Below are 23,033 nucleotides of genomic sequence, written 5' to 3' on the forward strand. Positions count from 1 at the left end.
AAAACATGAAACATTACCATCATAACGTTCAAATTATGTATTTGTAATAGATGTGTGCAACACTTGAGGATTTCATTTTATTTACACACCGTCTTAACGAATTCATAAATACATATATCCTACTCTTTCATGTACACTAAAAGTAGATGTAGTGTCTACGTTATGACGAATACAAAACATAAAAATATACACAATTTACAATTGTAGACCAAGGGCAGAAAATTACAACAAAAAAAATATGGTTTTGTGTATATATGTATATAGTATGACGTGTGTAAGTTCGCATATATGTATACATACATACATACATGCATGCATATATATATATACATATATATATATATATATATATACACGAACATGACAACGAACATATTCTTACAAATAATACATTTGTTCTCTGTACCGGTAGTAATTTTTCGAGATGCTACCTAATTAATTGGCCCCTCCTGACAATATTACATGTTTACTGCCTCGTTCGATGGAGATTTCGTAAAACTGTTATGCCCCGTTACGAATACTAATATCGACCTATTGGCGGGCGAAACATTGGTTCAAACTGAAATCCATTTATCTTTGTTACTAAACGAACATTGTACATGTGGAGCACTTGATAAACACCGAATCGTATCACTTATCGATTATTAAAATATGACAGCTTTTACGTTCGTATTTCTTCTTCTCAAACACGCACTTAATCTTGATTACGTTTGCAATGTTATATACAATCAGGTATCACCGATTTAACTAGAAGGGTTCACTTAAGTGTCAGAGAAAATCGGGCTTAACTCAGTTCAAAGCCAGCACTAGCTTGTATCGCATATAAAAGTTTTTCGCGTAGAATTTTCTCATTCGGAAACTTTGGAAGTTTCAGTAGATTCATACAGGTACTAGAAGTTGGCAAGTGATCTACACTGCCAGCTTGTTGAATGCAAAAAGGTGGCTCGAGTTCCTGAAAAATTGAAAATGTGTTACTATTAATTAGTTGAAAGGAAATAAATAGAAAAGAAACAACAAACTGTGCATACCTTAAATCCAAGTAACGGGGGTTGACTACAACTGGTAACGAACTTGAGCAATTGTCTTCTTTGCTGGTCGTTAAATTCATTTACGACTTTCCAGAAAGCAATGATCGTTGGATGATCACGGGTATAGCCTCCCGTGTAGTTGGTATGCAATTTCAAGTCGTTTACATCGACGGGAATCTGTGCACCCGATATCAATACCTGCAGTTCTTTGTTACTGAACATTTGAAGCCAATCTAAGGGTATCACGTTACCAATGCCTCGCTTGAATGCATAACACTGTGCTCTGATTTGCTTGTTCAGCTTATAATCAGCCATCAGGTGGATATATTCGATACGATTGTGATTTGTGACAGGGATATTGGCACCGCTTGGTTTCAATTCATCGACTCGTCGTTCACCTAACTCGTCCGACAATATGGTAAAATCTAAGCCAAGATCGGCAACATCGCCTTTGTAACTTTTCAGATATAAGAGGTTCCTATACATTATTGGATCTAAGGAGGCTAAATGATGAACGTCAACGTCAGATTGGCGGCCAACAATTTTCGATAGAAAAAATTCCGCGAACGGGAGTTCAACCAACAAATTCTCGTACAAAGCTTTTCCAAGAATTCTACCAATAAAGTAATAATGTTCCGGAAAATCTTCGACCAGTAAGTGTACCGTTGGATTCGGATACAGCATGTTATCCTTAGTAAGTCTGAAAAAGCCTCTGTTAGGGTCGACGCTTGTTTTTAACAGTTCCGACAAAAATTCTCTAAACAGACCGCCACCGTCTATACCAGGTTCTCCCACTCCAGCTGAATTAACGAATTGCACGCGCATTTTTAATCGTAATTCTGATTCTTTCTTTGGCGATAACTTTTGAAACGCATCCTCATACAAGTAGTTTCTTCTTACTGATAACTTTATCGACGGTCCTTGCATGAAGTTTATTACATCACCTTGCTGTTCTGTTTTATCTCGATAAATCAACGATTGAAATACCACTACTCGATCACTAAACGGCACAACGAATGGTATCTCGCGAAGGACCGTCAATGTTCGAACTTCCTTCGAGGACAATGGTGGTCCCTTCTCCAGTTCCTCACGCGTGAACACACGAAACCCTTGGAATAGCACGTATCCTCTAAGTCTACTTCTGCGAAACGTGAAATCTTGAGGTCTATCTAAAGGTATTGCAATGTTCGACGCGATCCAGTGCCCCTCTGGACAGAATTGTTGTCTTAAATCTCGGGTATGCAACTGTCGTAGCAAACCAACTGCTACTTTAAACAAATGCGTCCACATTTGCGTATCCTGTTGATTCTGAATAGAGCACGACGGACCAAGAATAGCAGTTTTGTAATTATCTCTCATAGTAGGTCGGCTATCAGGGAATGCAAGCTCGACTAAACCCAAACAGACGCCTTTCAAATGACTCGAAAGCACTACCAATTCCGAAATTGTGAACGGCATCGCTTGTTGTTCATTAGTATCCAATGCCTGTTCATTTTCAATGAAGAATTCCGTATCGTGTAATGTTGCGATAAGTAAACTAAATAGCGAACAAAAAACGGGCAATAGCGGAATTATTTTTTTCGTGTCTTCATTCGAAAGAGTAAGTCCCTGCGATATAATCTGCAGTAGAGGCGTCGCTTCACCAAATAACGACACTTGGCAAACTGAGAGTAGAGCATTCCATAAATTCTTCAAAAACATTGGCTTGAAAGCGAGCATGTATAATAATTTATACTTGTGAATAGCTAATTTGTTGGTAATCAGCAAATGATGACAGAGTTGGCACAACGGTTGCAACACGGCGGGATCTTTGCTTCGATCTACCGCTAAGAGTATTTTCTGAACGCGTTGCTGTTCATTCAGCATTTCTAAACACTGATGTAAAACATCAGCTTCATCTTTATCGATCATACTCGCAATCGATTCTGTGTCCGAATCGTCTGTGTCTTCCATGTTTTCTTCAGTAGCTAACGGGATTATTGTCGAACTCGTAGATGCAAGAACTTGCAAATAGTTAATAAGAACATCTTTAAATTTACATGTTGCTGTAATATAAAGAAAAAGTCGTTATTTTATATTCCTTTTTAGTATTCATAATTACTATTCTACCTCATTTGTATACACTTACAAAATCGATTCGATTCTAGAGATAAAATAGAATAAAGTAAACTTATTGTAGGCTCAATCTTCATTCTGTTGATACAATCAATTAATTGAATGTATGGAAATTCTTTGAATTCACACAATGATGGGATAATGAACATTCGAATGGGATCGGACATTCTTGGAGAAAGTATACTTCTACAAAGTTCCTGTAAGACAAGCATAGAAAAATCATCTTTCTGATCTAAAAAGGAAATCAAGTCCAGAGGTCGCTTTATCATATCCACTAAACATTTTGAGATTGGGGTTGCTGGGATAGAAGTTGGTTCCAACAAAGGTGGAACTTTCTCGTTTATCAATTTCCTTAACTGATCAAAGTATTTATGTTTTATCAAATATACAAAGATGGTTTCTAGATGTTTATAACTAAATTCTCTTAAGATCTTTTCTGTATCTTCTCGACTAGTAAAAGTTTCTAAAGCTCTCAATGGTATAGCCAATGAATAAGCTCCATCCATTAAGGCTTCTGAATTATATTGTATACACATACGAAGCATCCACCTGTAAATATATTTTTTTAATATTATGGCATAACATACACAAACATTATAGCATACTGTTTGTAATAAATTACCTTAATCTCCACAACCACTCTGGACAGTTTATACATTTTCGTTTAATTTCTTGCTCATGCTTTAAAAAATGTTGAAACGTCCAAACAAGTCTACCAGTATCCACAGTATAGTCGTAAAAGAATAATAATTTTCGAAAATATATTGCTAAGTCATCTAAATTCAAATTTCTACGACCAGTTATTTGTTGTTCTTCGTCAAATTCCTTCCTCACAATCATTCTTACATGTTTTCTAACAACAAAGCCACGTACAACTGCCTGAATTTTTAATACTGCATTGTGTCTTCTACGCTGCTGCTCTCGCTTTGAACGTTCAAATTGTGCATGCTGCAAGAGAACTGATTTTTCTGATCGATCGTTCCTTCTGCTTGCACCAGCTAAATTTTGTTGGGGTTTACGCCTGTAATCTCCTTCGAAAATATACATGTTGTATCGAGGTTTCTTCAATGGCATAACACCCCTATTCCTATTGCTAAAACAAATAGTAAGAACAATTAATATTAACCTGTTTTCGATTCACTCAATGAATCTAAAAACAGGTAATGTTTTTAAAAACTTACCATATAAAAAGGGGGGAGGGGAGACTGTGATAGCAATTTTAGATGACAATTCACTGGCCTTACTAATATGTATTAAACACAAATATTTCCAGGAGGAATGTCATTTCATAAGAAACATGATACTTTGCGAGTATTTTATCGCTTACCCCCACATCTTTAAGAATATTTAACCCCATTTGAAAATTAATGGCATCACCGACCTCACTTAAAATTTAAATTTACTTCTACGTAGAATTAAATTTTGTTCTTGTCGACAAGGTTAACATTTACAGAAATAATTACTTTTGCCAATTTACGTTTCGGTACAGTTTACGTTGAAGTTCGCATAACAGGCATACTTTCAGAAGTTCGTTTATCTCAACGCTATGTCAGCAAAAAACAACTGACTGTTAAGCTAGATCGTACATTATACGTCCAGTCATCAAATCTTCGCCATATTTTATTTTATAGTCGTATTGAGAAACATGTACACGATGCGCCTGCGTCAGTGGCCTGCGTGTACAGAACAGTAGTGTGTGTAGATACTGTGCCTCTCGTGTATATAGATAATTTTTTATTTTTATTTTTGGAAGAGTAATAACGTATTCTTGCATCAATGTCAAGCGAATTAAAATACGATTTTTTTTACATTTTTTTCTGAACTACCTTGCATACAAATTTTATATACAAAAGAATGGTGATTTCCAAACAAATATTTACAAATATTAAGGGAACTTGGCTTACACCCGTGCAAATTGATTGCATGAGAGAAAACTGAAAGAATATGAGAAACTTTCGGGTATTTAATGTTCGTTAAGTCAAATTTATATTTTATACAAGACGCCACGACGGATTAGATCAGCAAAATGTTTTTGATTGGGGCGTATCTCATTTGAAAATGAAAATTCCAATAATGGGATTGGCTGTAATTGATGTTCGTGTCAGTGGTGTAATTGTGATGTTTTTTTTTTACGAGATATCTTCGGTGATTTAGATTTCAGAAAACTCTGATTGTTGTTTTTCGTTTGAATATGTCGTGTTGAATAGCGAAATCAATATATCAAGTTTACATTGTGATACAGTAGAAATAAAAAATATGGATAGTACATGGGTGATTTTAGAACGCGTTCTTTGGTCTATTGTGTAAAATTAAATCAAGAATGGCCGGGAAGATGGCGGCGGCAGAGTTAAAACATGATAATGTTTCGTGCTACGAAACTGTGAAAAGAAATGTATCAATAGTAATATCGCACAGAGAAATAGAATGTTATCAGTTCAGATTGTTAGACTTAATTTACTACTTGATTTCTGTCAGTTTTTTTTTCATGGATATAGCAACAGGTGAACAAAGACTAAAAGTGTACTATATATTTTCTGTATTTTATTCCGAAATACTTTTTCTTTTAACATAAAGTAATAGAAAGTAGTCGATAAATCTGAATATTTTTAACATATGCAGAGTATAAAGTAAAACACGAACATTCTTACAATTTTGTATAAATTGTTTACGCTTCTGTACGTTTATTGTAATATAGTAACAATTATGACAATATAGTATTTACAACTTAAAATGGAAAATTTGTTGAATATGACCGGCATCGAAAAATTGCGTTTTTCCAACATTTTACTGTATAATTTCGTACACTGAACTAAAAACTGAAAATAATTTTTACTAAAAATGAAATTAAATCACTGGATTCAGTCCCTGAACTTTTTAATTTTTAACTGAAAAATTGCATTTAGAAATTCGAATAATTCAAAAGTAACTTAGACCTTTCAATTGGGTGATTGTGACACTTAGTGACTGCACTTCATTCTGACAAAAGATTTTTTCATTTTTGAAGTCAATGCATAAAATTACACAGGAAAAAGTTGAGAGAACATTTTTGCCAAATTTATTCAACATTTCATATGATTTTTGTTATTATTATATTGTAAATACTTAGCATAGTATGAAATAAATATAGACTATAATTGATACTATAATTTGTGCTTTTTAATTTTAATATTAGTTATACTAAGATGAAGCTGTTTTTTTCTAAAATCCACAAAAGCATTATTCAATAGATGCACCTATAGAATACGTGGAAATTATTATAAAATATGTTTTTTGTAGATAGTATTGTATTTATGAAATACTTTTTACAAGGCCAATTTATTTGGGGATGTTTTGCTTTGAGTTTTACAATTCTACCTGCTGGTGTTATTCAAATGTTTAGTTTAAGATGGTATCACAGCGATGGTTCTATTAAAGCTATACATTGGTTGTTACACTTTTTGTTCTTGGGAATATTACACAGGTATTATTTAAAAAATTTTCCTATCAGCTTACAATTAGTTCTTGTGTTTCTCTTGAGGGAAAATAATTTTATTTCTAGGTATTTAATATTACTTTATGCTACAATATATTCATTAAGAAGCAAACGATTTGTGAAGGATAAAAATTGGGTATATAGACAGGAAAGCGATATATGCATGTTGCATTTGTTTGAGTCATTTATGGGAGCTGCTCCACAATTAATATTGCAGCTATATGTCATGGCAGTATTACGTCGTACACCATTGTGGACAAGTAAGAACAATTAAAATAGTTAAGAAATACAGAAGATATTAATTTCATGATAGAGATCATTATTGCTGAAGTTTAGGATTAAATGCAATTATTTATCACATTTATAGTTTCATCACTAATGGAAAACATCTTATGAATATTATATAGGTAAATAAGAAAACAATTTAAGATCAGTTTCATAAACCTTATTAATTTCATTGAGCAATGATCTAGGAACATTTTGCATATACTCTTTAACCAAAGCAGTAGTTGTAACTCCACGTGGATTTATATTTCTTAAATCACTTTTTTCATATAGATATTCACTTAAACCTAGTTCTTGTATAAGGAATTGTTGATCTCTATCAAACGTATCAAATTTTAAAATGTAATTATACTTAATTATACAAGGTTCGCATGTATTGACAAATGGTGCCCAATGTTCATCAAAGTATTTTTCTTCTACTATGAAACGAAGAAATTCTGTAAATGTGGGTTCTAATTTGGTTTCATTTGGTTGTCTGTATTTATGATATTTGTGCACAATGTGTCGTCCAAATCTTTTATAGTAATAATCTCTTCCTTCTATGTGCTCTAATTTATCTCTGTACGCGGATACAAGACGTTCAAACGGATGACGAACGATCAAGAATTTCTTTGTTTTATTTAATTTCTGTAACAGAAATCGTTAATGTTTTGTAGTCTCTATTTGATACCTCTATTACATTCTTAATTAGTTGTATTATTTCCTACTTGGAAGGCTTTCTTGATGTCTCGATCGCGTGGAAATGCTTTTCTAACAATGGTATTAATCTGTAAAATATCTCTCCGAATTAATTCCATAGCTGTCTCTGTTAATACTCCCCCAAGTGTTGCAAAATGCTTCATCCAAGTTGAACTTGCTGCTTTGTATATAGGACACCATGATATTCCGTGTGTTCTGCATAATACAAATATTGATTAATTTGTGTTTCAAAAAATAATGGATTGGAACAGAATATTCTATACTTACGTATCAATTACCATGTTTGACAATACATTGTCTAAGTTTGAGTCTGTTTTGCCAATGATTTTACAATATTGTTCTAATTCAGCTTTCCTGATATTTAATCGAATCCTAATATTTTTCATTTCTTCCACAGACAAATTAGTTAAAATAAATTTATTGCTAATTAGATTGCTATGTTTATAATTTTCATTATGGATATAATTTGCAGTCTTTAAATGTTTACTTATGTGTGAACATGAATTGTATAGCAAATTCAATAAGAATATAAGTGACATAAATACTACAGCTAGTATCATAATTAGTTTCACTAATGTAAGTTGCCTCTGTAAAGAAATAATATGTTATTAGTACAAACACATTTTACTTTGTGGATTAAATATAAAAATACTTACATGTAATCCTGAGAACACGTTATGAAAAACGTGTAAACATTTTATTTTTAACAAGTACGAACGTATTATTGTTTGACTTTCGAGTTCAGTCATTTTTATTGACATTTTATATACTCTTTTTCTGCATATATGTATGAAATCTTCTACAGTAATGATACTTTTATTACAGAGGGAATGTATTTGTAGAATTTGAGAGAAAACTGGAGTTAAGAGACATATTTTTACTTCCTTTGGCCCGCCCCCATAGATAACAGAGGCAGGAACAAAGATATCATGGACAGTGTTCTATCTTCCTGCAGAAAGCACTATTTTTTATATTTAGAAACTTGTTGCATGGCTACTGGTTAGATACTCTATCGGGAAAAGCTTACAGCACTGTAACTTTAAAAATAATGTTCTCTGAATAGGGTGGGTGTTTTAAAGTGCTAAAAATAAAATGACTTCCAGCTACCACTCTCTCTGACCAAAAAACTTGTAGAAATAGACGTCTAATTTCTGTATATATCTCATAGAAATACACATAAGAAACAATATTTGCAACATTTAGCAATGAATTGTATTTAATTTGTGCTTAAATGGATAATCAAACAGGTTTATCCGCCATAGTGTCCTTTTGTTCGTTGAGCTGGGCTATAGGTACATATACAAAAGCAATGCACAAAATAAATCCAGGCCATAACGAGACAACATGGGTAGTATTGACTCTTCAGGGTGTCTGGCGGGCTGGAATGCTAATATCCAGAATAGCAGTTTTGGTTTTAACAGCAATTTGTTTACAGGAATGGTTTTTATTATTTCTTGGTAAGTGTACCAGCATGTTACCACAACAGACTGCTCAAAATAGATTTCTATCTTTTACATAGGTGCCTGTTCCTCTCTGAATGTTACAGGACTCCATTGGCTATTTATGACTGTGTGGGTAATTCTACAGAACACAGACTTCTGTCCCACCTTATGGGAAGAACGTATTTATAATTGTATCATAGGATTAATTTATTGCTTCGATTTTTTTAATTTACGTGTTGGCAAATCCCGGTACAGAGTACTTATCTTTTACACTATCATCGTGACAGAGAACATAGTGTTTTTAGTTGTTTACATATTGTGTTTTAAAGATGCTATTAAGACCGAGGAAATAGCAATAGTGACGAGCTTGATAGCCGGAGGGATGATGATCGGTATGTTGAGTATGTTGTTTTATTACGGTAAGTTTCATCCATCAAAGATCGGCGGCGGTACGCCCAACGACACTGATAAGAAGTCTGAGATGACCACCGATATAGCCGTTACTCCTAGATCATTTAAGCAGTGTTATCCCAATTCTTTGTGTTCCATCGACCATTCTCAAGGGACTGTGTCCGAGGAAGTCACGGCGGACAAGCAGTCGTTGTTGACGAACATTGTCCAAAGTTCCGAGTGCGCGGAGAACGGTGTCATCAATCGGAGCTGCAAAGTCGAGAACGAATCGAAGACCGCCGTTTGCGTGGTATCGGAGTGCGAGTCGGCACACAGTAACTTCTCGAACAACGAGGAGGGCACTTCGTCGAGCGCGTTGCCGAAAAATTCGTTTCCCGCATCGGACGGCGCACGAGAATTTGAAATACAAAACGACTGTAACGATGTCACCGAGAAGGCCATTCACCGCCAGAAACGCAGAGGCATTTGTCTGCCGACCACTCACGGCCTGGACATAGACAAGGATGTTTCGACGAAGGATCCGTCCAATGCTTGCTTACCGTCGCAAAAGCGACGCGGGATTTGCTTTTCGACGCGACTTATCCTCGAAATGGAAAACGAGGCGGACGAAACGGTCGCGGGCGACCAAAAATCGATGTCGGACACGGGCGTGAAATGCGACGAATCGGAAGAGCAGCGCGACAATCTGAACGGCATCACGATATTGAGGGACAGGCTGGAAACGCCGACGATTTTCAACGGCGAGAAAATTTCGGAAACGGAAAAATTGACGAAAGAATTGCAACAAAGGGACGAAACGATGAGTTGCGTCACCTCGATACACGACTACGAGAACGTCTGTCCTCTTGGCGTTGCCAGACCACCCTGGTGCATCCGTAGCTGGAAAGGGTACACGGATATAGAGACGTACATCCACGACGACAGCGTTGTTCGTGATAGACGACGGGATACTCTAACGAGCACCACAACTGGGACAACTTACAGTTCAGAATGCTCTGACACGACGTGCGCCAGCTCGGTGCTGAGAGGAATTCTGAAGCAAGACGATTACCTTGACACGCTTGCGTACGATCTGATAGATCCTCGAGAGTTAAGAGCGTTGTACAGCGAGGACGCCTCCCTGCCCGCGAAAAGGACTTCCGACGTGGACGAACAGAATGCCACGCTTTACATCGCGAAGCCGGTAGTGATAGACGACAAAGGCGGAATGTTTGCGCTAGATACTATCATGGAAGAACACGAGGACGAGAAATTCGAGTACACTCGACCGGGTTGTGATTCGGTTAGCACTTTGGTGAGCACGATCGATCAAATCAGGAAGTACACGGCTGAGAATTCGCCGAGGCACGTGTTTCACACGACGGGCACGCAGTGCGAGGATTTTGATCCGAAGAATCTGATCAAAAAGGCACAGCTGACCAGAGCGTTGTTCAAGAATGATCTTAAAGATCCTGTTACGCGTAATAGAAATTACATCAATCGTTTGGATGACTCGGAGTCGATCGTTCGAGGGAAGTGTGAGATAGATGCCATTCGAGATTTCGTCAAGTATTGCGCCATAGAATCGATCAAAAAGACGCCTCTGATAGATGCGATATTATCCGATTCCCCAATCTTAGGCAATAAAGCGAAGCTGCAAAAACAGGTGTCCATCGCGTACGGAAAAGACGATTCGAAAGAGAATGATCTGTACGTTGAGATGAGTCCTTTAGTACCTGTTGAAAACGTTGAGGTTGTACATAATAATTTATCCGAGCTATCCGTGTCTGAGTCTGTCAACGGTAATCGCGAGAACATAACACCAAATATTCCGACAAACGCGAACGCTGGTGATACGGAGAAGATAGAGCCGCCATCTTGCGATAAACGTAGGAGAGCGATCAACTATCCAAAACGAAAATTTTCATTGTTAAAGGAAAAATTTGAATCGAAATCGCAGCTAGTTTATGTCGTTACGCCGAACAATGCTATTAAAATAGGACAGTCTTCCGAGCTGGACGCACCGAAGAAAAACGTTTCGGTTATATCGAAAAAGACCTCGGACGTTTCGACGAGACACGATAAAGAGAATTTAGCGCCTGTCGCGACATTGAACGTCGGCCATACAAAAAATACTCCGAACGATAGATCTCACGCAAATCGGGAGAAAACTGACTCCATCTACGAAAACGATAAGTCTTTGTGCAATACCGATTTAAATTTAAAAGAGAGGCGACATATATTTTTAGAGCAAGTTTTATCGCCACCGAAACTTTTGACTTGGAACAAAAGAAAATCTTTCGTTGGATCTACCGTGAAAAAATCTTAGAGAACTTAGTTTTAGGATTTCCAAGAATCGGAAGAAATTACAATAGTGATTTAATTTGATTAACTCTTAGACGACCACACGATTTTGTCTTATCTTCAATCAACCTCAGGTCTAAAGTACTTAACTTTAGTTAATTAAAGATAACTTAAAAACGTAATCACGGTATAAGATTAAAGAGATTAAGAGGGACGATTACCGATAATAACAAGTATTAATTCAATTAAGTTATAAGTTATTACTGAAATAATGAGGCTGAGATCTCTGGTGGACCTCGCACGGTTGTCTAAGGGTTAATTTATTTTTTAGGCTAGAACTTTTATCAAGAGTGATATTTAGTTTAACTTTACGGAATTAATGTCTTCCTGTATTCGTATCGATTATCTTTTGTCATGCGATAAGAAATTAGTGAAAGTAAAACATGTATATTTATTTTCGAAACTGATTCCAACGCGGAACCGCGATAACACTGAACAGATGATATACGCGATGAAGTTATTTTTATAAAGTTCTAAACAGTAACCAATTGCGAGGAGCATTATTTTCATGCATTAGAAGAAGCAAAAAGATTCTATAATGTACTTTATCCGTTTTATTAAGTATGTAAATCAGTTACATCGTTGCCAAGTACGATATTACATTATACAATATTATAGATCTGTAATAATTATACATATGAAAATTATTTTTATATACAACAATGTTATGTATAATAAAAGACTTTTTTTACATAATAATATATATTTTAAATGGCACCGGAAAACATTGCATGTCGTTACTATACATAGAGAAACTACGAGTATTCAAACGAATGCAGCAAATATTAATATTTTAAAAATTCCCTAGAAATAGCGCAATTATAATAATTAAAAATAGTTCTATTTTTATTACGATGTGACATACAACATACACGTGTCTATCTAAATATCTAATGTATGTATTTGTCAACGTAACTTTTATCAGTGCATTTTCGACTATACTATAAAATGTATAGTTCATTATCATTTACTTAATACTTACGTTTCGTTCCTAATCACGCGTTCTTAATTACATTTTTCATGGAAATGATTGCATCGTGCAATGTGACACTCGAGGAAATAAATTAAAACTAAATAATTGATAGTCTGAATAATTATACATATGTTAATGCGAGAAGGGCAGAAAATGCCAAAAAGAACTAAATTAAGAAACTAGTCAGTCTTTTGTATTGAAATGGGATTGCATGTTCAACGTTTTTTTGTTACGTTCGTGTGATATGTAATATAACGATCGGCAGTCAGAGAAGTTTTGTTTGAATATGCACGCAATGCCTTTTGAACACAGTATTGCACAAATAAGTTACGAACTTTGTTAAGTTTTTGCTAAAATTAATAGTTAATCACTTAGATATAGAAAACCTGAAAAATCAGTGGCATTTTAAATGTTTTCGCAGACGCATCGTGATTGTATATAATTACTCTAGCACGCAATATCTCACCTTATATTAAAGTACTTTGCCCGTTACTTACATTTTCATCATATTTTTTTATCCATTTGATATGACAAATTAGCGGTAAACTACGCAAATTGTTACATATCCGTGTTACGAGTGAAATTTTGCGTATCTCTTGAGCTATTTGATGCAAAGATTTGCCTTTCGTCTCGGGTATAAATAAGAACACGTAAAATATGGTGACAAGACACATAAAGCTATAGAACAAATATGATCCAGCTAATGTTAACGATTCTGAAACAGAATAATTGTAATTTGATATACATACTCATATATGTTAACAATAAAGAATTGATTTTGAGCACTAAAAATAAAAGCAAATGTAACTTACTGGCCATAGCGCTGACCGATTCTGTAGCGATAATGTGGGTCACCCATATTACAATAGAAATAAAACTGATGCATTTTCCTCGTATCGCTGCAGGGAAAACTTCTGTAAGATTTAACAGCGGTACAGGACCAAGTCCTAGGGCGTATGCTGCCTCGTATACGAGCAATGTTACTACTGCCAAAATACGTAACCCACCGGTAAGACCTTCGGAAACAATGATATTTTGCATCTACGACGAAAAAAAACGTACTTAGGTACTGGACTGAAACCTTAACGCGTGAAAAATTTGTGAACGTGATAAACTAGAAATATATACTTCGCAAGACGCTTTAATTTGAGTCCATGTTTCAGGGCTGGGAGCAACTATGGCCAACGGAGTCGGAAGCAATGGAAATGGCGGTGGAGATCCAGCTGGCATAGTATTTTGAATTTTAACCTCCTCGTTGTGATGATTCTTACAATGTGTATTTACAATATCCAAGCTGTCGTCGCCCCTGTCTATAGTAGCTAGTAACGACAATAAAGATATTGTTGTCATGCAAATAGTTGCTGATGTAATTAACGCTGTCCGACGTCCACACCTTTCTACTATGATCAGGGATAGCATGGTACTGAAAACTTTAACGACGCCCAGGGATATTAAAGCTGTGATTTCGGCAACATCTGTGAAACGAATAAAGTAGGGATTGCAAAATTAAAGTTGATGCTTATAAATAAGAAAACGAGATTAAGTATTGAAATACTCGGTACAAGCATACTACTATTTATAATAAAATCATAATTTTGAAAATCTGTGAAAATCTGAGAAACAAATGAATAAAACTTGTGTTAAAGAAAGGATATTTTCACAAATAAGAAGAAGTATGATTTCAACACTTACTTGAACAAATACCCAACAATGCAAACAATCTCGGCGCGTAATACAAGACTTGTCGTTTACCAGTACCTTGTTGCAATATCAATAGAAAAACCATGATTGTCAGAGTCTCGAAAACCGAATACCAAGCACTTTTGGATGGTGTCTTTGAGACATTCGCCATTCTCTTGTAAAGCAGAAATGGCGGGGATCGTTGGAGAAATATAATAGTAATAATACAAGCGGCTAAGGCGGGAACGGCTGTAATGCCAATCGAAAATCGCCACTGGTAGTCAATATTTTTTATGGCAGCGGCTATAACGGATACTAAAAATCCGGTAGCTGTGCCTAACTGATATAACATTATATTGTATCCGCGTTTATTCGGATCGGATACTTCTGCCATATATACGCAGTGCGCCACTGCCGAAATCGTTCCCGAATATCCGCAAATTACTCGCGCAATGAGTAATAAAATATAGTGATTTGCCAGTGCCGATAACGTGGCACCAAAAGTCAGAAAGACTAGTGTTAATATCATAGTCCAGCGCCGACCGAACGAGTCAATTAGAAAACCTGTAACATGTTAATAGTATTTATTTCTGGATTATTTATCATATATGAATGATGCTCTTGTAAAACTTACCACCAGTTACACCACCAAGAAGTGCTCCAATGAACCAAATGCTAATAACAAAATCTCTTTCGAAACAATTTAAGTTGAATTCATGCTTGATTAAAGGGGCTATTGGTTTTGCTACTCCCATGTCACATCCAAAAGCAATACCTGCCAGAATTGCAACCGTGGAAACAAAAACATTTTGATTACCAGATGTTAATGGTGTTAAGTTATCATTTTGTTTAGGGATTGGTTTTCTCAGATTTTTAGGAGGTAAACATTGATAATCTTCATTTGGAACTTTGCTTATAGACGTTTCAATAGTTCTGTTTGCACTGTTTAATAATATCGCTGTATCCTCTTCATCTGACATTTTTCTTTGATATATGAACAGTTACAGAAGATTCACATCAAAGTAACTATTCCAAAGTTCTGAAAATCAGTTATAAATGTAAGAACAATCAATGAATTTTATAAGAACATCTTGACTCAATTTCTTTGTTAATTTGTTTAGAATACACATTGAGTTTATGTTATGGATGTCAAGAGATACTGCCATTTTTAATATAATGTACAGAACTTTGCTCAAATTTATATTCTATTTACTACTGGACTGTTTTTATTGTTAAGAATAGTGTTGCTTTGTAAATAGCATGTTTTATTTACTATATAATCAGCTGTATAAACGTTATGTGAAATAATGAAATTATTGACAAAGAAATTGTTTTGTATTTTCGGAATTATTTCTGAACACTTACACGATTAACTCGTGTTATGTGCAAATTAATTCAAACACGATACTCACCATTTACGTGAAACACAGTTACAATAATTACATTCACTGTTCACGTTATTTTTACTCATTTGACATTTGTAGTTTGGACTCGTAGATATACGAATTGACAGTTCTCATGAGTATTCAGGTTCGTAGCGCCATCTTGCGAATCTTTAGAAATAAAAGGACTTCAAGTGTGCGCAAAAGCAAGGCACAGCCGCACAGCCTTACTTTCCTTTTCAAAGGAGGAAAAATTCGACAAGAAATTTCAGTTCTAATAAAAACAAAAACGTTCTTGAACTTTTGTGGTAAGTCGAGGTTGTTTTTAAGCGATTCGAGTTCTTGAAATTATCCGCGGACGTCGATGTTTGCGTTTTTCACATGACTCCACCCTTAGAGTGTATCGCGCATTGTACTGTACGACCGATGCAACTACGAGTTGATTGACATTAGGTGTAGGTTAATCGAAGTATCTTTCTTTTGATTTCTATATCAAATATTCTTGATCGAATAAATTGATCAAATTAAATATAGTTCAATTTAACGAGCTAATAGCTTCTATAGAGATTTTCTTTCGATATCTCTCAGGCCATAACCTAAAACAAATTTGAAAACAGTGAAATATTCGTACGACTGTTTTGGAGTAAATTTCTTTTTTCTTCTAATATAAATATTACGTGAACCGTATGGAACCGTAAACGTTTTCGACCAAAGAAAATAATTTCGAAGAATTTATAAAACAACGAATAGAAATAAATTTCATTTGTCGTATCTTTTGGTACACCGTTGAAGGTTATGTTTTAATCAATAACAAATACGCATACGACGTACATACATATTAAGACGTGTATGAATTAATAATTTGCCACACAAAACATATTTGATGAGAATGAGCTCGGATCACGATTGGGACGTAGAACAATTCAAAACAGAGCACGAGTGCGACGAACATTGGGAGCTTAGACGTAAATTTCTGTTAGCCCATAAAAACAAATTTCCAGAAGATGAACTGGTTTGTTTGGCCCAAGTATTTTTTAATGTCGAATTACTCGGCTGCAGGTAAGAAATTGCTTTCTTTTAGATTGTGACATGTATTTTGAATATTTTACATAAATTTTAACAATGTTTATTTTAGATATCCCAAAGAAACAATGCAGCTAATAGCTGAATTAGCTAAAGACATTGTTGGGGATTATAGAGAAAAACAAAAAAAGAAATTACAAAGAACATTTGTTAAAGCTTCGGATGCTGCTAGTTCAAAGGTTAAAGGTATATCAAAGAACTGTGAGTTCTATGGTTTGTTAAATAGTATTGAACAAAGCATAATAAAGCGTACTTTATTGTATATTTCATTCTGTAATGCTATAATGTTGTTTAGGACTCAATGCCCCAACGTCTACAAATAAAACTGAAACAGAAACAAAAAGTACAAGACCATCTAGCAACTCAAAAATTAATGAATTACCTATTAAACGGAACAAGCTACAGAACTTTCCGTTTGGCGATATCGTATTGGTGGAAAGACCGGACGATATGCCGCAAACCGTACTCACTTGTGCGGTAAATGCATCGGGAGGAAACTTAGAATGGAAATATGATACAATAAACAATTCTATGTATGTAATAATATTTGTTTTATCTCTAAATGTATGATCTGAATTAGTGATTTTTTTTTTACAGTAAATGCAGCATTTTACTCAATTCAATACCGTTGGCACAGGCGTGCGGTTCTACTCAAAAGCTGGCGAAGAAAGAAGCATCCATTGTCGGATTACGAGAACTTCGGAAACATTATTATACGATTAAAGTTTGTAAACGAATTATCTTTTATTTTCATACTTGTCAGATTTTAACAATTTCCCTTTTCAGATTAAGCATAATATAAATACAGATGCCAACGTGACTACGACAACAATAAAAAATACATTGAAAGACGATTCAATATCGGACGACAACATTGGAAAGAAATTAATGAAGTTAATGGGTTGGGCCGGCGGTGGTCTTGGCAAATCACAACAGGGAATTATTGAACCTGTTACGTAGGTATATTTTTCCATAACGTTCAATAAAAGATATAAATATTGATTATATTGCAGTATTAAGCAACAAATTAGTAGAGAGGGCCTAGGATTAAAATCCAATAGCTATAGCACAAGTGATTTACGAACTAAGTCTAGAGGTATCATTAGGAAGTATCTCGCAGGTGATATGAGAGAAGATCTAATATTTTCTGCTGATTTTACCAATGAAGAGCGGGCAACGATCCATCAGTAAGCGTAACGATAAAATCTTTTCAAATAATTTATCGAATCAACAAGTCTGTTCATTGAATGTATCATTTAATATACTGTAGGATTGCACGACAAATGGGTGTGAAATCTCACAGTTACGGCCCTAAAGCTCAACGAACATTAGTGGTTTCTCGTAAAATAGACGTCCGAGACTTGGTCGAAGAATTAAGAGGTCTTGGGGGAGTCACAAACAAATACGAATTAATCGAGCCAACCGAAATGTAAATGAAATAGCATAATTATTTTCTGAACATCGTGTAAATTCAGTACAAGCATTTGAAGATATAAGTAATCACACATCAACATTATGAAAATTAAACTGAAATATGTATATATACATATACATACATATATATACATATATGATTCACGATACATTTTATCTCAATATTGTTATTATCTACCATGATATTTTGCAACTTAAAACCAATATTTGAATAAAATATTATTTTACTAAATAAATATACCCAGGAATGTCAATCGACTAAATAGTTGTATAGCCTTATGATAGAAAATTGCAACATATTGGAAAGTATTGATCAAAGAATGATTTTACGGAAGCGAAAAGAAGATTTTATAGTAACGTAAAAATGGTGTGGTCAGGTACAATTTCAGTTTTCATGAAATAAAACTGAAGAAACGTTCACTTTATTTAATGATCAATCGCGCGCTAAAACTTATCTTCCAAGAACATTGTATTTGTCAATTAATAGAAGTACAAAACTTTAAGAAGCAAAATTCACTTACAAGTGTACGGTACGTCGCAGTTGCCGTATAATAATAATCTTTTGGCAGTAGAACAATTAGAAATCGAGAAAATAACATAGACACGAACGGCGTGTGATTTTTTCATTATAATTATCACATTGTTAAAATCTTGATAACTAAGATGGTCAATTGCGTTTTTATACGTATACGTATGAGCGCTGTTACACTCCCTCGAGCAGCGACAAGATCCGATGCTTGTTCACGCTACAAAACATTATTCGATATTGTTTGCAAGGAAAAAAGCACGTTTCAAGTTTGTTTTGATTTTAATTTCGATCGAATCCTCTCGAAATTTTGTCTTTGTTCCACGGTTGTTATGGACGGATCGCGTAGATATACTCTGTTACGTTCAGTTGCAATTATTTCATTCATTAATTAAAGATATCGATTAAAGTCGGCTCAAGCTGAATACATTCGATTGAATTTCGATAACTACAATTTTTGTTTTTACAACGTAATAAGTAAAGAAGGATAAACTTGCAAAAATTCTTCTCTTAATCAGGGATTCTAACCCTAACCCAAACTTGATTCGGTTCTCAGTTTCGTAGAGTAACCAACTTAATTAATGCATGGAGACGTGGTTAACTTGGTTAACAAGCTCTTACAGCGAATTACAATGCTACGATTATCCACTCTTACGAAGTAAGTTGCGATTTAATTTACAATGCATCGCTTGCAATAGCAATTGTCCGTGCAAACAGTTTATTTACCCTGGAAATAAACAAATCGATGTGTAATCATAGTCACTAGAAGACTTTCCGAATAGCACTTGTCTAGAACAGGGGTGATGAATTTTCCCGCTAAAAACCTCAAGATTACCACTACCACTAAAGCAATTTATAATGGTATGAATGTATGTCCTAATTAAAAGAAAAACCACATTTTAACACAACCATCAACATAACGGATTTCAATAAAAATATGTGCAATCAATGTCTGTAAATCTAGCGTTAATGAGATTACGATTAGGGTTGGGAGATTGTTTGAATCCCTGCTCTAAACATCGTGTATCAAAAAATGATTAGATAGTACACCATCAAACTTTAAGATGTAAACATTTTATTGCATTGAATGCCAAGCCAATTTTATAACAATTTTTCCAAGCTTTTCACGATTTATTTTATTTTGGTCGTGAAACGATATTTCGGATTGTTATATATTCTGTAATTTAAAATTTTCAAACATTTCAATTTAAATACTATTCATGAACGAATTACGTAAGCAGTCAGCGCTTTAAATCAGACATATATGAATTTAAATATTAAAAACGAAGCGTTGCATCGAAGGTCTAAAAGTGGATTCGATCATTTTATCATTCTTAGTAGTACAAATTGTTTAAAATCAAAAACCACGTGAATTAAAAACATTAATAGCAGTTATAATCTAAAATGAGCAGAACAGATATGTAATCTCTTACACCAAAGTATTCGAACGTTCGTTCTCAAATTTCAGCGAGTGAAATATATATGTTAAATTGAAACAGATGTAAATGTTTACATTCAGTCTATCTCTATCTAAGTGGTACTACTTTTAAGTCCGTCAAACATTACGAACGTAATTTTTGCTAATGTTATTAGTAAGTTGCTGGACTTAAGCTAATTTGAAAAATTATTAAAAATATTATAATTTTCGATAACCACAGATAGTGAATATTTACTAGATGAAGACGGATTAAGTGTAAATATTGTTAAAACATGTTGTTTTAAACCTTTCGGTTTAACATAGATATTTCATTTCTTAAATGTAGTAAGTACAGGCATTCGAATACTTTTGTGTACTTACGTGTGTATGTACATGGCTTACACTCCCGTTCATAAGTCACAGGACACTTAATGAATGTGGAATAAAAACAAATTAACACTGTGAAGCAATGTAAATCATAAAATGAAACTAACGTTTTCTTATTCGTTACATTATCAAGGAAATTTAACTCGTATCGTATATTTATTTTGATTTTATACGCAGTAAAGCAAAAGAAAAAAATAATATAGCTTCAAAAAATTTTATCTCTGTATCTTACTTAGATACATTTTTCAAGACGGACGAGCAAAATGTTCGGTGACTTATGGACGGTATTATACATGTGATTCACAAACTCCTTAACACTAGATCTAGCAAAGGAGTCAAAATATTTATTTTTCAATATTTTTCATTGCTCTTGATTGTCCATAAAAATACGCGACTCATATTTACCGAGGAAACTTAATTTTCTGCCATAATGCGTATTCTTTTCGTAAACAAGTAATTTCGATTCCTTTGATAGAAGCAAGTATACGCAAGTAGTCGTTAGATCTAGTGTTAATATCGTTCCGATCTAATTAGTAGACCGTTAACGTGTCGAACGTGGATAGAATTTTTGGATTGTCTTTCGTAGAATGATACAAAATTGATGCTAGAATGTACAGTAAATTAAAAGTCATGCAATGTGGCGTGTAACGAGCATCGAATAGCCCGATCGCCCCAAAAGCGATGGAAACATTCACGCTGCGCACATGGGGTGGGTTCGTATTTGGTTTGGATCTAAAATTCCAGTTACCATCGGAGTGTTCTCTTAAATGTAACGTCGAAATTGAGGGGAAGGGGGGCGAGTAGGAGGGATAAAAAGGATCAAGATGCTCGTGAGCGGAGATTCGGAGCGCCTTGATCCCTTGAAAACGTTTCATTCCTAAAGCTTACGCGACACTTTCCCTCGGATTCTGTCCTCGGTCCAGGCCCTACTTTGGACCGTAATTGACATTTGGAGGGAACGTTTTACACACGTATCATCCTTTCTTTTCTCCACTTTTTTCACATTTTTATTTATATACCAAAATATTATTATATATATATATATATATTATTATATATATATATATGTATATCTATGTCTACTATCTGATAAAAGTGACTCTCTGTCGATTCATAGATAATTATGTATATATGTATATACATATGTATACATATATGTACATACATATATATGTACACATAAATATAATTAGTTATATTTAATTAGAAGATATGTCATTTGGTTGACTAGAAGATTACGCTTAGTAGGTAGAGATATGTATGTTTTTCATCGTCGAAAGGAATGTCTCTCGTGGATTGGTAGCCGTAGTTGTTGTTCCCCGTGTCGCTGTTTGTATATGCGTGTTCTATTTGATTTTCATTCGTCGAGATACAGAGACCAAAACTGGTGATCCTTGCCTCTATACGTCGATCGTCGATCGTTTCGTAAAACGGAGAACCCGGCTCTACCCGAGAGAATTCGGCACTCATCTCCGTTAAAATTACTGATATGTATCTAGACTGATATGTGTTGCGTTATCGTAATGAAAATATTAATACATCGTAGCACTGTATACTTGTTTTTTTTTTTCTTTTGTCTCTTAAGTAAGGTGCGCGTTATACCCTGAAGGAACGCGATACGATGCTCGATTTGTACCTGCTTCGCTTCTCATTCTTAAAATAGATATATGTATACGTACTCGTGTATACAGGGCGATCAAAATACGGATGAAAGGATCCAGAGGCGTATAACTTCGACGAAAATTAACAAAAATTTTCGTCCGATTAATGTACGTGTTAACATTTTCCAAGCATTCTGCAATCCCTTTTTTCTAAATTCTGACAAGTACTATACACCTCGCGATACCTCGATCTTTTGTTCGAATCACGCTGTATACACTATATATATATGTATATACGCCTATGTGTTTGTATACACGTATATATAAGTTATTCGTGTATTTATATTCGATTGAAATCGATCGGTTACAGAATTCTGTGATACCATTTTCGACAATCATCTTTACGTAGGTTCGATCTCGTTACGCCAAAAAGACCGGAAGTCCTTGGTAGGACCATCATGTGGTGTACTGTGCCAGCAGTAATCGTCGGTTCGCAAGCATGTAGGTGCAGTAGACGACGTATAAATCTATAGAGTTTCCTAACATACGCGGTGCAAGCTGATCATAGACAAATCGTTCAGAATAAATCCAATTTGCTAAAGGCCCGTACGGACTTTCATTCTGCGCTTTCGATTGATTTTTTTCGAGGCTAATCACGTTTCCTTTCGGTTGTACCACGTGCATTCGATATCCCGTACGCTAGGGACAATTGATACGAAAAACGCGTGATAGTATCCACTGTTATCCGGTGTGAC

At 34.8% G+C, this 23,033-nt stretch overlaps 5 protein-coding genes across 9 annotated transcripts; 2 read left to right on the forward strand and 3 right to left on the reverse strand.

The window, feature by feature from the left end:
• Positions 1-63: 63 nt before the first annotated feature.
• On the reverse strand, positions 64-4,761 carry LOC143347769 (ubiquitin-protein ligase E3C). Its single transcript, XM_076777256.1, has 5 exons — positions 4,325-4,761; positions 3,766-4,236; positions 3,157-3,692; positions 1,029-3,073; positions 64-952 (listed from the first exon to the last, which is right to left on the reverse strand). The coding sequence occupies exons 2-5, from the start codon at positions 4,215-4,217 to the stop codon at positions 785-787; spliced, it is 3,201 nt and encodes a 1,066-aa protein (XP_076633371.1). The 5' UTR covers positions 4,218-4,236; positions 4,325-4,761; the 3' UTR covers positions 64-784.
• Positions 4,762-5,068: 307 nt separating this feature from the next.
• LOC143347768 (uncharacterized) lies at positions 5,069-12,464 on the forward strand. The gene is made up of 5 exons (XM_076777255.1): positions 5,069-5,644; positions 6,420-6,603; positions 6,682-6,875; positions 8,847-9,056; positions 9,146-12,464. The coding sequence occupies exons 1-5, from the start codon at positions 5,464-5,466 to the stop codon at positions 11,758-11,760; spliced, it is 3,384 nt and encodes a 1,127-aa protein (XP_076633370.1). The 5' UTR covers positions 5,069-5,463; the 3' UTR covers positions 11,761-12,464.
• On the reverse strand, positions 6,462-8,437 carry LOC143347775 (carbohydrate sulfotransferase 11). Its single transcript, XM_076777268.1, has 4 exons — positions 8,256-8,437; positions 7,867-8,186; positions 7,608-7,794; positions 6,462-7,527 (listed from the first exon to the last, which is right to left on the reverse strand). The coding sequence occupies exons 1-4, from the start codon at positions 8,358-8,360 to the stop codon at positions 7,015-7,017; spliced, it is 1,125 nt and encodes a 374-aa protein (XP_076633383.1). The 5' UTR covers positions 8,361-8,437; the 3' UTR covers positions 6,462-7,014.
• A 25-nt stretch (positions 12,465-12,489) lies between the features above and the next one.
• On the reverse strand, positions 12,490-15,998 carry LOC143347772 (solute carrier family 2, facilitated glucose transporter member 10). 3 transcript variants are annotated; one of them, XM_076777264.1, is made up of 7 exons: positions 15,861-15,998; positions 15,083-15,487; positions 14,461-15,012; positions 13,897-14,243; positions 13,581-13,809; positions 13,266-13,483; positions 12,490-13,154 (listed from the first exon to the last, which is right to left on the reverse strand). In XM_076777264.1, the coding sequence occupies exons 2-7, from the start codon at positions 15,426-15,428 to the stop codon at positions 13,140-13,142; spliced, it is 1,707 nt and encodes a 568-aa protein (XP_076633379.1). In that variant the 5' UTR covers positions 15,429-15,487; positions 15,861-15,998; the 3' UTR covers positions 12,490-13,139. The 3 variants fall into 3 exon arrangements, with proteins under 3 accessions (XP_076633379.1, XP_076633378.1, XP_076633377.1); XM_076777263.1 differs by having other exon boundaries at positions 13,235-13,483; XM_076777262.1 differs by having other exon boundaries at positions 12,490-13,483.
• Positions 15,988-19,936, forward strand: LOC143347773 (NF-kappa-B-repressing factor). 3 transcript variants are annotated; one of them, XM_076777266.1, is made up of 8 exons: positions 15,988-16,138; positions 16,623-16,889; positions 16,966-17,099; positions 17,209-17,446; positions 17,511-17,637; positions 17,700-17,869; positions 17,927-18,100; positions 18,184-19,936. In XM_076777266.1, the coding sequence occupies exons 2-8, from the start codon at positions 16,714-16,716 to the stop codon at positions 18,344-18,346; spliced, it is 1,182 nt and encodes a 393-aa protein (XP_076633381.1). In that variant the 5' UTR covers positions 15,988-16,138; positions 16,623-16,713; the 3' UTR covers positions 18,347-19,936. The 3 variants fall into 3 exon arrangements, with proteins under 3 accessions (XP_076633381.1, XP_076633380.1, XP_076633382.1); XM_076777267.1 differs by having other exon boundaries at positions 16,004-16,138; positions 16,365-16,889; XM_076777265.1 differs by having other exon boundaries at positions 16,000-16,889.
• Positions 19,937-23,033: the final 3,097 nt, after the last annotated feature.

The sequence above is a fragment of the Colletes latitarsis genome, chromosome 11, assembly GCF_051014445.1.
Source record: "Colletes latitarsis isolate SP2378_abdomen chromosome 11, iyColLati1, whole genome shotgun sequence".
Taxonomy (NCBI): Eukaryota; Metazoa; Arthropoda; class Insecta; order Hymenoptera; family Colletidae; genus Colletes; species Colletes latitarsis.

Excerpts from the sequence above, each read along its gene's own strand:
- LOC143347769 (XM_076777256.1), bottom strand. The coding sequence starts at position 4,217 with ATGCCATTGAAGAAACCTCGATACAACATGTATATTTTCGAAGGAGAT. Across the intron at positions 3,074-3,156 it reads TCTAGAATCGAATCGATTTT|CAACATGTAAATTTAAAGAT; the intron begins GTAAGTGTATAC and ends TTTATATTACAG. Across the intron at positions 953-1,028 it reads CCCCGTTACTTGGATTTAAG|GAACTCGAGCCACCTTTTTG; the intron begins GTATGCACAGTT and ends TCAATTTTTCAG.
- LOC143347768 (XM_076777255.1), top strand. The coding sequence starts at position 5,464 with ATGGCCGGGAAGATGGCGGCGGCAGAGTTAAAACATGATAATGTTTCG. Across the intron at positions 5,645-6,419 it reads TTTCATGGATATAGCAACAG|ATAGTATTGTATTTATGAAA; the intron begins GTGAACAAAGAC and ends TGTTTTTTGTAG. Across the intron at positions 6,604-6,681 it reads TTCTTGGGAATATTACACAG|GTATTTAATATTACTTTATG; the intron begins GTATTATTTAAA and ends TTTTATTTCTAG.
- LOC143347775 (XM_076777268.1), bottom strand. The coding sequence starts at position 8,360 with ATGTCAATAAAAATGACTGAACTCGAAAGTCAAACAATAATACGTTCG. Across the intron at positions 8,187-8,255 it reads ACGTGTTCTCAGGATTACAT|AGGCAACTTACATTAGTGAA; the intron begins GTAAGTATTTTT and ends ATTTCTTTACAG. Across the intron at positions 7,795-7,866 it reads TCAAACATGGTAATTGATAC|AACACACGGAATATCATGGT; the intron begins GTAAGTATAGAA and ends TGTATTATGCAG.
- LOC143347772 (XM_076777263.1), bottom strand. The coding sequence starts at position 15,428 with ATGTCAGATGAAGAGGATACAGCGATATTATTAAACAGTGCAAACAGA. Across the intron at positions 14,244-14,460 it reads ATTGTTGGGTATTTGTTCAA|ATGTTGCCGAAATCACAGCT; the intron begins GTAAGTGTTGAA and ends TTCGTTTCACAG. Across the intron at positions 13,484-13,580 it reads ATCGGTCAGCGCTATGGCCA|AATCGTTAACATTAGCTGGA; the intron begins GTAAGTTACATT and ends ATTCTGTTTCAG.
- LOC143347773 (XM_076777266.1), top strand. The coding sequence starts at position 16,714 with ATGAGAATGAGCTCGGATCACGATTGGGACGTAGAACAATTCAAAACA. Across the intron at positions 17,100-17,208 it reads TGCTAGTTCAAAGGTTAAAG|GACTCAATGCCCCAACGTCT; the intron begins GTATATCAAAGA and ends AATGTTGTTTAG. Across the intron at positions 17,638-17,699 it reads AACATTATTATACGATTAAA|ATTAAGCATAATATAAATAC; the intron begins GTTTGTAAACGA and ends TTCCCTTTTCAG.